This window comes from Cyclopterus lumpus, chromosome 1, assembly GCF_009769545.1.
Source record: "Cyclopterus lumpus isolate fCycLum1 chromosome 1, fCycLum1.pri, whole genome shotgun sequence".
Lineage (NCBI taxonomy): Eukaryota > Metazoa > Chordata > Actinopteri > Perciformes > Cyclopteridae > Cyclopterus > Cyclopterus lumpus.
Genome location: NC_046966.1, coordinates 11,166,565 through 11,178,640, shown reverse-complemented (window position 1 = coordinate 11,178,640; position 12,076 = coordinate 11,166,565). Strand labels below are relative to the sequence as shown.

At 46.7% G+C, this 12,076-nt stretch overlaps 1 protein-coding gene across 1 annotated transcript in view; it reads right to left on the bottom strand.

The window, feature by feature from the left end:
• The window catches only part of LOC117733326 (B-cell lymphoma/leukemia 11A-like), a 34,550-nt gene extending 22,474 nt beyond the window's left edge, over positions 1-12,076 (bottom strand). The window contains exons 1-2 of the mRNA XM_034536891.1: positions 11,706-12,076; positions 8,677-9,069 (exon numbers count right to left, since the gene is read on the bottom strand). Of these exons, the coding sequence (XP_034392782.1) occupies positions 8,677-9,069; positions 11,706-11,760 (448 nt within the window). The 5' untranslated portion in view covers positions 11,761-12,076. The remainder of the gene's footprint in view (positions 1-8,676; positions 9,070-11,705) is intronic.

Sequence of the window (12,076 nt, the reverse complement as noted above, 5' to 3'; positions counted from 1 at the left end):
TGTGTCTGTATGTGCATGTGTGTGTGTGCGCCTGTCCCCCAAGACCTTTGAGGCTTGGACCATTGCCAAGTTCATCTGTTAATGGACAGCTACTACGAGAGCTGCCCCATCCCCCCTCTTTCCCTCCCCATGTCTCTCCAGCAGCCATGCCTGCTCACGACCCCCCCTTAACCTCCCCAACCCCCAGCCAGGACTGCCCAGATACAGGCCCTCACTCTCCCTCTCCCTCTCCCGCCTCCTCCACTCCCTTTCTCTCCCTTCCCCTGAAAGCTATATCATTCCCTTCTCCCTGTCCTCCTCCTCACTGCCCCCCAACACTCTGGGCTTCTCCTATTCAAGATAAACAGAGTGCTTCAAGTTCAGGGGACACCCTGGGACCCTTTAACAAAGCCATCTATCATGCTGTCTGCCTGAGACTCCTTTGGCCATAGCGGGCTCTGCTGCTATGTCTCTCTCTCCCAATCTGAATGTGTGTGTGTGTGTGTGTGTGTGTGTGTGAGAGAGAGAGAGAGAGAGAGAGAGAGAGAGAGAGAGAGAGAGAGAGAGAGAGAGAGAGAGAGAGAGAGAGAGAGAGAGAGAGAGAGAGAGAGAGACCAGCCATAATGCCTGCTAACCCTGACTATCTACTTGCTCTTACTGATCCTGAGCTGGACAATTTCTCCATTGTGTGTGTGGCCCCTCCAAATCCAGAGCAAAGGCAGCCCCCCCACCCTCATCTCCTCTGCCAATGCCCCCCCCCCCTCCTGTTAAAAGGAGACAAACTCATAACACGGAGGCACGCAACAGAGCGAAGAACAGCATGCACGCGTGGGCCACTTTCTCTCCACACCTCGGAGACGGACTCCGCTGACCCCTCTCCGATTCCCCTGAAGTCAAACAGCGGGACGATTAACCAAACTGTCAACAGCTTAATAGTATGAGAATAAGAGACAGACAGTAGGTCTTGGAGAAGTGTGTAAACACTATGAAGATTAGGAATGGTACACAGGACAGAGAGAGAGAATAGGAAGAGATAAGCCCCCTTCATACTTGGATCCTGCAACATTTATGGGTTCAATTATCGAGGTAGTCTTTTTCAGCATTCAAGCACAGGTCTGCTGTATGGAAATATTCTGTGGCAGGTGTTTTCCCAAGTGATGTGGTATTCCATGCATTATTTTCTGCTCATTAGTGGTGGCAGCAAGTAGGAAAATAAGGACACCACAAGAAGAAGAGTGAAATGTCACAAAGGCTGAAATAAACGATGGAGTTTAGATCTTAGCCAGTTTTTTTTAATACCTTCTTATAATATAATAGAGAAGGCGGTAGTTTGTGTTGCTGTTGATCTTTTTTTGTTACTAATTATGTATTTGCAATTAAATGTATAATAAAAAGTATAATTTTAGGGACCAGAGCACTACATTCTACATTATGGGGAGCTCTTCAGTGCAATGCCATTGTTTCTGTTGTAGCTAAAACCAAAGCATTCATTATTCATTTTAGATTTCTTGAAATTAAATATAATGTAATTGTTGCTGTGTTTCCACTCAACCTAAGTTGAAATATTTCCAGAAATTAAGCTACGTCTAAGGGCTCCAGCTCCTCTTCCCACCCGATGCCGACTATTTCAGGAACATTTACAGGTTACGGTGCACGTCGTAAAGGGCGGAGAGTTTCCTGGCCAACAATTGGGACACCGCAAGCTCACTCCAGGCACGGGAGAGAGAGACTCGCATCATGGTCGCACAAATGCCCACTCCCATTTTCTATCCCACTTTCACTTCCTTTCTTCCTCTTCTTACTGCTTGTCCTTGTGTATGTCTCCGACACACAGCCGCCCCCAAAAGCCCAGCAGCTGCTGTCCTCTCCTGCCCACTAGAGAAGGGGACCAGCCTGCCGGTTTTAGAGCGCTAAATTATCCATTAGATGTTATCAAGTTGTAGCGGGGCTATGCCATTCTGCTTGGAGCCATCAATCTTTCATAAGTCCCAGGCACGACCTGCGTTGGGATGCACTGCCAGAACCTCCCCACCGCTCCCACCTCATTCAACTCACCCAACTGCACGCAAACTTGGACATGTAAACAGTCACGCGGACGTCGGCGCTCAGAGTCAACAAACACACCATGCTGACATAAATGCATCAAGGTACACGCTCTTGCACTCAAGCTCTGCAGAAATAAGCTGGATGGAGCTTGTTTAGGGAACATCCAGTTCTATAGTTCTAGCATTGTGTCTTTTATCCCCCCTCAAGCTCAACCTGCTTTGCTCCCGAAACTAACGTTTTGAGCCGAGCATCCATATTTTCGCTGCTTAACCCTGTTTCACTGCCCCTCACACTACCTTCCCTTACACTCTCTCCCTTTTTTCTCCTCTCCTCTCCTCTCCTCTCCTCTCCTCTTCCTCCCTCCTGCTGCTTCTTACCGTGGCCTGGCAGGCAGGCAGGGCAGACATGTTCAGAATGCGCGCCGGTAATGGGCTAATCAAAAATGCAAAACAATTGGCAATTACCGCGCAGGGCCCTAATGGTCATTAGAATTTACAACAAGGTAATGAACTGAGAGTCAGCTCAGTCCATGCATATTCATAAAGCAATCAGGCCTTTGAAGATTAAAGAAGCGCTTCAAATTTAAATGAGGGCGCCAGCATGTTATCAGTGAGATTCAGCCTGCAAAAGTAAAGGGTGCCTGGGACGGCAGTGTGCATTTATGAATGTGTGTATATGTGAGTGCGTCTGTGCGCTGTGAGGGTTGGGGGTCAGTTTGGTGTGGGGGATGGATGGAGGTGTAAGTATGTGTGTGCATGCATCTGTGCATAAGTAATGACGGAGTGTGTCAATCTCATTGGGGTGCCAACTCGTGCCTGCATGCCTTTGTGCCAAGCACAAACTACAGTTACATCAACATCCCCGTACAGCCTAAAGTGATTCTAATAACCAAATTAACACTCTTAAAAATGAATGAGGCCCCTATCTTCTGATCATCGTTTAAAAGACGTGGGATTTGAATCTAAGATCAAATGTAACTTGAGCTATTAGGAGGCAATGAGCTTTTAAACACAAACCCCCCCTGAGGAATACAGCATCCTATTAGTACACATTTATGAAAAAGTGCAGCGGTAGACATGGTTTGCATGCTCATGGACACACAGGAGACGTTCACACACGCAAACAGAGAGCTGTGAGTTTTCACAAGTCTAACGCCAGAGCAGGGGCCCTCTCTCTGTCCTGTGTCTCTCTGGTCGAGATAAGGCTGGCCAGATACAGCTGTAGACGACCACCCAGCCACATACAAAGGGTACAAACAGACTCGCACAAACACGCAGGCCCGGTCTGACAGGCCGAGCCCCGCACTGGGACCTGCAGCAGGACAGATAGTAGAGGAAGAAGCATTAAAGAGAGATAGTGACCAGGATCAGTGGGTTCAGACTAACATGACGCCCTCGTCACTGTGGCTCTCCCATGGCCTCAGCATTATCACCATGGGTGTGAGAAAGACAAAGCAATGGTCTTTGAGCACCACAGCTTTAAACACGACAGTCACAATAGGAACAGCAGAGGTTGAGCTGACATACTGAATACAGGAGGTGTACGATACAGAAGAAAATAAATAATTAATCAAACAGTGACCTAAATGAGGACAAACAGGAAAGAGGGGAGATTTTCTTTTTAAAAGAAGAAAAAAAAAAAGAAAATTACTTTTTGAAAGTCTCTGTTCCAATTCTCACCCCACACCAACCTGCCTACTTCCTAAAATACCACTTCTGTCCTTTTTGCTCTCATCCACCACTTCCTGGGCCACAGCTGTATCAAAGACACTTTTTCTTCTCTGTTTCTGTTCTGTCTAAAAATAAAGTCATTAACCTGCAGGTGGTGAAGCCAGCGGCTGGCGTGACAGGCCCTGACGCTGTCAGGTGACCCCTGACCCTGTGATGTGACTGCCTGCCACGCTATTGACAGGACAGCGGCAGGACACGCTCATTTCTGAGGATACTTTTTCTTCCCACACGACGTGGCCGTGGACAAACAAGGGTGTTTCTGTCGTATAACTTTGTTTGACAGTAGGTAAAAGGGATAGAAAGAGGCAGAACGTGTGTGTGTGTGTGTGTCTTCTGGCTTGCTCTGCAGCCAAATATGCTAGAGTGAGAATGAGTGTATCTTGGAAGCCTTTAAGAGGTGTAGACACGCTAATGTAGCCAAAACTTTCCAGTCCCTCAAGATAAACTACTAGAGCGATGCGTGGAGAGAGAGTATGAGTGAGGAGGGAGGGAGGGAGAAAAAGAGATAGGGAGACCGAGGAAAGGAAAGGGGAGAGAGAAAAAGAAAAGAGAGAGGGAAAACGGAGGGGAGTGGGCTGAAATAAGTATCATATGTTTCTGACAGATCTAATCAACTCGCAACACATCATGGGGCCTCTGACACAACACATTTATTACAGACAAACACAGGTTCACGGGAGGGGGTTTGCACGGTACGTGTGTGTGCGTGTGTGTGCTTGTGTGTGCGTGTGTGTGCGTGTGAGTGAGTGTGTGTGTCTGGGGGCATTGTTGTGCTTATAAAACAGGTGTAGGTGTGTCTGTGGACATTTGTGGGAGGGTGCATGCAAATATATATGCTTCTTTTTGTGCTTGTGTGTGTCTCTGTCTGTGTGCATACTTGAACTAGCCTCCACCTGAATGGCCTGAGGCTCTTCTCCCGTGGTTGTTAGAAGACAAACAGGGACACAGGAAGCCCAAGCCAGGAGCCCTGAGGACAGTACACACTAACACACACATACCTACCCTTAAGTACACACACACACTCCCACTGTCAGTCACACACACAGCAGCCACCTCAACATAGGTCCTGCTTCCTAAACCCACAAAACATTGCTTTAACACACAGATACACCTCCTCTGACTCTCTCCCCCTCTCTCTCTCTCTCTCACACACACACACACGCACACACACACGCACACGTTTAGGCCCAGCCCGTCCCTCAGGCCCAGCGCTCTGTGCCAAGTCTGGCCTGGCAGGGTCCACAGAGGGGTGTCCTCAGGCGAGGCTTGCCAAGTCAAAGACCCTTTCATGTTGAGCCTGCACGCCCAGAGTAGTAAAGCTTTAACAAACAGCCCGACACACACTCTTTCTCTCTCACACACACATACGGAAAGCTATAAACAGTTTAAGTGGTCAAAACCACACTCATACAACACACACACACACATGCACACATATGCACATACATTAGTTTAACACCGCATCCACACTCGGGATGTAAACATCCACTAGACTTCAGCACTTGAATGCAGCCAGAGCCACTAACACTCAATCCAACAACAAAGGCTGCCCAATCTCCGCCGACAACATTTGTGGGTGTTTAGAGTTTGGCTTCGGAATACAAAAATGTCCTCTATGAAAAATTCATCCTAAAAACCATTCCTGTTCACCTTCATTAAAACTTTGTGGAGCCCACAGCCAAAAATAGGAGTGATTTCATCGGAGCCCCGAGCAACTGTTGGATCAAATTAGAGTCAGTTTTTACCGACAATGGAGTGCTTATGTTGATAATATTAGCTGGTGTCCAATAATTACAATAGCATGCATCTGTGCCTTTTCAGTATCAATTAAAGTGATCACCGAAACAAAGGCACACACCACATGTGGACTCGCAAAGCGACCGGTATGCACGCGAGAGAAAGATATCACTACCAAGACGCCTCTCACCCCCCGTCACTCACACACACACACCGTGCACTGCCCAGCCCCCAGTTCTGCCTGACAGATACCCAGTGTGTATATGTGTGTGCTTATGAGGGAGTGTGTGTGTGTGTGTGTGTGTGTGTGGGGGGGGGGGGGGGGGGTGGTTGGAGAAAGGTGGCACCATGCCAATAGGGAGCCTGCTAAATACCTTTGTCTCCACAACACAGGGACAAACAGGACAGGCAAGCTGCTGCATGAAGACACTCTACAGCCACAGAGATGTGGTTCAAGAAAAACCGCGTAGTTGTTTTGAATGTTTTCCTCCTCATAGAGGGAAAAAGGGGGAAAGGTGGCTGCCATAATTAACTCAGTATTGATTCAGAGTCCAGGTTACAAGAGAGGCAGTGTGCTGGAAAGAGGCAGAAGTGTGAGATAGTGGTCGATTTGAGCGGCTACAATGGCCTCATTAACACACATGGCTACACTGGCGAGAATGCAAGAGGTGCTAATGTTGGGATGGATAAATACAGGCTACAGTTATGTAGCAATACAAGCACAAGAATGTAGAAGCACACTCATAAAATGTAGTGAAGAGAAACGATTTCGTCAAAAATTACTAATTATAGTATAGAGGAAATGATAGTGCATCCTAAATCATAACAATGAAAAGCATCTTGCTCCGATTACTCAATGCAGGGAGACAAAACAATCATTTATTGCCCTGTTTACAATTTAGTCCATGGAATAATGAATGTGAATGCAAATTAAAACTATGCATCCACGTCACCAGTATGCCTGCTTAATAGTGGTTATATCGTGTGACATAAATCTAGTTTTACACCGCAGTCACATAATTTGTGTGAGAAACCGTCATCTGCTCTTTTTCTGGGCCATCCATAATCTGGAGACAAGCGACGGTGTCCCTATGCATATCTTAAATTGTTTATCATGCAAATGATGGCACGCAGGCTGCTCTGCCCTCTTCTAACGGCCCAGAGCTCCAGACTGCAGACCCCAGCCCCAGCTGCAGCCATGAGACTCCCAGACGGCCTCAGCTGTCCCAAAGACGGAGACCGAGAGGCACAGCCTCATCTCCGGTTCTGGGTGTATTAACCCCCCCACACACACACACACACACACACACACACACACACACACACACACACACACACACACACACACACACACACACACCACCACCACCTCTAAGTTTAACCATTGTGGTTGTCAGCTCCTTTAGTCCTGCAGCTTCTTTCCTAAACCTTGCCCAAAGCCCTCGTCTGTATACGCTGCTGTCCATACAGACATCCATCTGCGTCAAATGACATTTAAGGAGGAGGGTGGGGAGCGGAAGGGTCATATTCATCTGAGTGTATACAATGCAGATGCAGTAAATATGTACGGGTGTAATTTATAATACATTCACCTGGATTAAAAGTGGACATGAAGCCAGTCTGGCAGAGACGCAGTGTGTAGGGACAGTATGTATTGAGACGCCTCATCTCAGTGTCAGCATCTAACTGAGCAGGGTGAGAGAACATGGCAGCTAGCATATGGGGCACGGGGTGGCGCGCTGGCACTGCCAGTCTGTATCCATCAATCCTGGACACAGAAAACAGATGCGGAGGCTGGATTTTATGCCTATGTGACTGATGTGTGATCTATCCTGCACAGTTCTGTTTTACCACAAAACTCTTTTGCAGGTTTCTCCTTTTTCTCTATCTGTAATATTGACCACAAATTATTCTCTCTGGTTTTACTCAAAATAATGTTGTATCAGGGTTAAAGCACTATCAGTTGAGGTGCCACAACCAGATCAACCTATGCATCACGACATTAAGCGAAGCAAGAGAGTTACACAATGCCAAGACACATAAGGCCTATGAATAAAGTTATACTCACAATGCTAGTGACCTTATGATATCACGTGAACTCTACTGCATGATGATCTAAATGAGCATAGAAAAGCATGTCCAAACAGCTGACAAGGCCAAGAGGCATGTTGGATGTTTTAGTGTGTGTGCGTGTGTGTGTATGTGTGTGTGTGTGTGTGTGTGTGTGTGTGTGTGTTGGTGCTCATACGCAGGGCAGATGTTTAACAAACTGCACACTCTTGAACAGTGGTCATTCTGTATGATAGCGAGCTGACTATAACAGCCGTCCCTTTACAATGCCGTCTGCGAAGCTGCAGCCGTTCCCATTATTGAGCACTGCTCTGCCTGCATTTAGCCTGAATTGGCTTCAAATTAAAACTGCCCAGGCAAACATCCCAATCTGGCACATGATATCGGATCTGTTAAAGGAGATGAATAAACATTCAGATCGGCTGGTCGGAATCAAACCCCACTCTGTAAAACCAGTCATAAGGGACCCACGCTTGTTTGCACAGAGACTGGTGTTTTCACTCCAGCCTCATTGAGCCCCGGTGGACAAACAACAAACCGACCAGCCGCCTTAAGAAGTCCTTAATTACTCAAATCAAGAAAAACACAGACAATTAGTGGCTGTAGGGTTCCTCAAATAAACGCTTCTTCCTTTACAGTTCAGCATAATTACATTCTTTTCTATCTCTTTTTAATTTTAGCATCAGAGTGAGGCTTTGCAGGCGCATTTTTGAGGGAAGGAGAGATATGGCAGTGTAATAAACCAAGGAGGGATAGAGATACATCTCTCACCACCACATGAGAGACAATGTGGGGACCACAGGATCCGAGCACATCTGTGATGCAGCAACAAACCGAAATAAATCAATCTCTCTCTCTCTCTCTCTCTCTCTTTCTTTCATAGTCTGTTTCTTTGTCTGTGTGGGTCTTTTTCCCTAACTGTTTTCATTTCGCACAATAATTTTTTTGCTCCGGCTGGTCTTCGTGTGGGTTCATGGCGCAGCTCTCTATGAACCTCTGGAAGTGTGACCTGCTCCACACCTTTAGACCTTAAAGACTCACTGCCCGCAATTATTTTTCCATCTTATTTGTGTGCTCTCGTGTGGCAGACATTTTAAGCTTCCACTGTGTTTACCTGTGATATTCTCCTGCTTGGGGATTATTCCTTGCAAGGGTGCAGATAAACAATCCTCATCCTGCGGCGACACCTGAACGGCCACTTCCACGGGGTGAAACACCCTCCGCGGGTGCTGATGGTGGGTCTGTGAGAGCGAGGAGGACGTGGAGAGGGGAGAGGCAAGCGGGGAGGACGGTGGCCTGTCCAGAGATTTGTCCATACAGAGACTCCCGTGGCACTGCCTTCGTTTGTGTTCAATGAACAGCAGGATGTCAGCCAGGGGGAAGCGGGAGTGGCACTGGCCGCAGGTCAACAGGTCCTGGTCCCCTTTTAGGGGCCCACCCTGAACCACTCCCAGCCTTGGGAAGTCTTGAGCGTCTTCTTCTGGTAAAACACCTGACAGCGGCTGAGCTGCACGAACAGATAAGAAAGAGGATTGTGAGTTCAGAGAGAGGTTGTGATTCTGTAGAGCTGGTAAACAAATGTGTCAGAAGAGGCAATATAAAAGCACATCAGAGTGTATTTCATTGCTACAATATATCTAGACATCTTTAGGAATAAGGTCAGGTTGTAAAATATGTATAAACGTATTTCTAGAGAGACAGAAAGACAGAAAGAGCACACAGACTACTTCGATAAGGACTGACATGTTCAGCTTGCAGGCAGCAGCCAAACGATTTAGTTTCTTGACCCTCTTTATTGTGCTGCCAATCTCGCTTTTTTAATGAACCTAACACCTCTGAGAATCAAAAAATAGATTCTAATTTGAGTTCAAGATGATTGGACCCCATTTCGTTAAAAGTGCTGGGATCTCATGAACCAAGGTTAGACATTGAGGGGTTGGATGTGGAGTAGGTCCCTGAAGTACTGGCAGAGAGAGAGAGAGAGAGGAGAGGAGAGAAGAGAAGAGAAGAGAAGAGAAAGAGAAAGAGCATTTTAAGAAGTAATCTAGCCACATGGTAAACGACATTGGGCGACTGGGATGTTGAGATAAGATGTGATGAATTCTTGCCGCCGGTTCAACCTTTAATTCCATGTTGGGTCAGACTAGAAGGTGGTGAGGGACTATGCAAGATAGGCCCTGTTACCTGTATGTTCAACTGCATTAAAGATGAGGGAATCTGCCCCTATTTTACTGGAGCTTATCTTAACCAGCTTATGCCATGGACATAGGCGGGGCGGGGTGTGTGAGGCTGGGTTAGGTGGAAAGATTTTCTTCAAACCAAATAATCTCGTTTTGATGCCACGTGAGAGTGATGTGAATAACTTTGAAAACTAAAACATAATCCTTTTCTCAGGCATCTGACTGCGGCAGAATTTAAAGTAGTTTAGGCCAGAGAGTAGGTCTGTTTTACAATCAGGGGAATCATTAGCCCTCTTCCTTTGCCGGTTTAGATGTGTAAGGCTCCTTGTTATATCAGTGGATCAATAATGGATCCATAATTGTTTATCATATTCAAATGTTATTGAAAAACAAAAACAAATAAATGCATCAAGCATGAAGCTTAATTTCCTCTGCCTGTATAAATACATAATTAAATGTTCCTTTGCTACGTGATGACCGCTCAACATTGACCCCAAAAAAAGATCATTTAAAGTGGGATTTTGTAAAAAAAAAATAATATGAATATATAAAAACATAATTATTATGGCAGACAAAATTGTAACTGAATTCCAAAGATCTGGGTCTATTTTTACGGGGATATATTTGTAAAAAGTACCACCAAACATGCCAATAACTGTTTGTCTCCAAAATACTTCATTTGTCTGCATTTTAATATTCTGAATCTTTCAGTTTATGTTGTCCTCCTTCACACATGAGAAGCACAAGCAGCATAGAATAATAATAATAATCAACCACTTATTTGTGTTAAAACGATCCTCTGCATGGGCTTGGTCAAGCAGCTCACAGATAAAGTAGTTCAAGTTCATTAATGGCCTCCAGGACTACAATCGTAGTGCGCCCCCCACTGGCAACCCTTTTGACAATTACCCCTCAAATGAAGGCATTCACGTTGCGAGAGCATAATTTGTTTCAACCGAACTGGGAACAGCGTGCAGAGACACATCTACCCCCAAAATGATCCAGGACAAAATGAAACAAGGGGCCTCCTGATCTCCTCTTAGAACTTAAATATGTGTGGAGACGTCTCCGCATTCACTGATGACCATGCCAGCGTTTCACTAAGCAGTTCCTGTTGTTATCAGCCGAATGCTGGGAAACAATGCTCCAGCGCCCGTGAACGCGTCTCGACGGGGAAACACAAATCAAATATTTCAATCTCAATCAATGTCCTGCGATTTTTGCACAAACGCGCGTAAAAAACGACTTCCCCGGTTTCCTCTCCCGTAGTCGTAAAGCAGCCTCGCGCACGGAGACACTCGCGTGTATTTTACACCGCATCTGCCCGATAATGAGGCGAAATAACATACTGCGCATTTAAAAGCCCGCTGTTACAGCAGCTGAGAGGAATCTGTGACACAGACACGATATTATGTCTACAACGCACACGAGGTTTCTGCGCTGTGGGCAAGTGGGCATGTAAACACCGCTTCCCCGTGTCCAACCCGGCTCAAACATCTGGAAATGCATTGTAACAACACAACGAAGAGCGTGCGTCGTTGTGGCGGAATGGCTTTACGCGATCCACCTGAAAACTTCTGAGCGGAATGGCAGCAGCAGTCGGCTCGGGCTGCCTTCATATAGGCAAAGGTCCCTGGCCATAAAGCCCATGCATGCCCTTTAATGGCGAAGGAAACCTTGTGGGCTGCGTTATACAACACGCTCAAACTACACAAGTTGAAGCTCTCTGTCACGCTGTTTGACAACTTCCACCGGAGGATCCCATCCGCGGTGTTAAAGAACCTGTAGTCTTGGGTACGTTTGCGTTTTTGGGTCATTTCACTCCGGACAGCGGTGTGTGTCCGCGCGTGGCCGCCTCCTACCTTTTCGAATCCCCCGGAGAAGTTGCTCTGTGCCTAAGAAAAGCTCGCTGAGAGGGACAAACAGCTTGAATGAAGTCAAAATGCGATTAATGTCCACTTACGCGAAAACTCCCGTTTGCTCAAGTGCTGGGGTTTGCCTTGTTTGCGGCGAGACATGTTGGTTTAGTGGTGGCTTTTCGGCTGAGTTCACATTGGGAAGTCCGTCCCTACAAGGTAGACTCCAAATGAAATATCTTCATTGATGCCTCTGACATCCAAAATAGGCACACAACAAAACCAACACAAAAAAAGCTGCAGATCATACAGAGGGTGATGCGTCGCGCGCTCCGGGCTGTGCGGACCTCTTCATGACTTTTTCGCAAAGAGAGAGTGATGGGGGTACGGCGATACCCCCCTGAGCCGCAAGTTCAAGTGCGGACGTGACGTTCCTGCGAACTTGAACGTCAGGAGATGGACAGACTGAGACATAGAA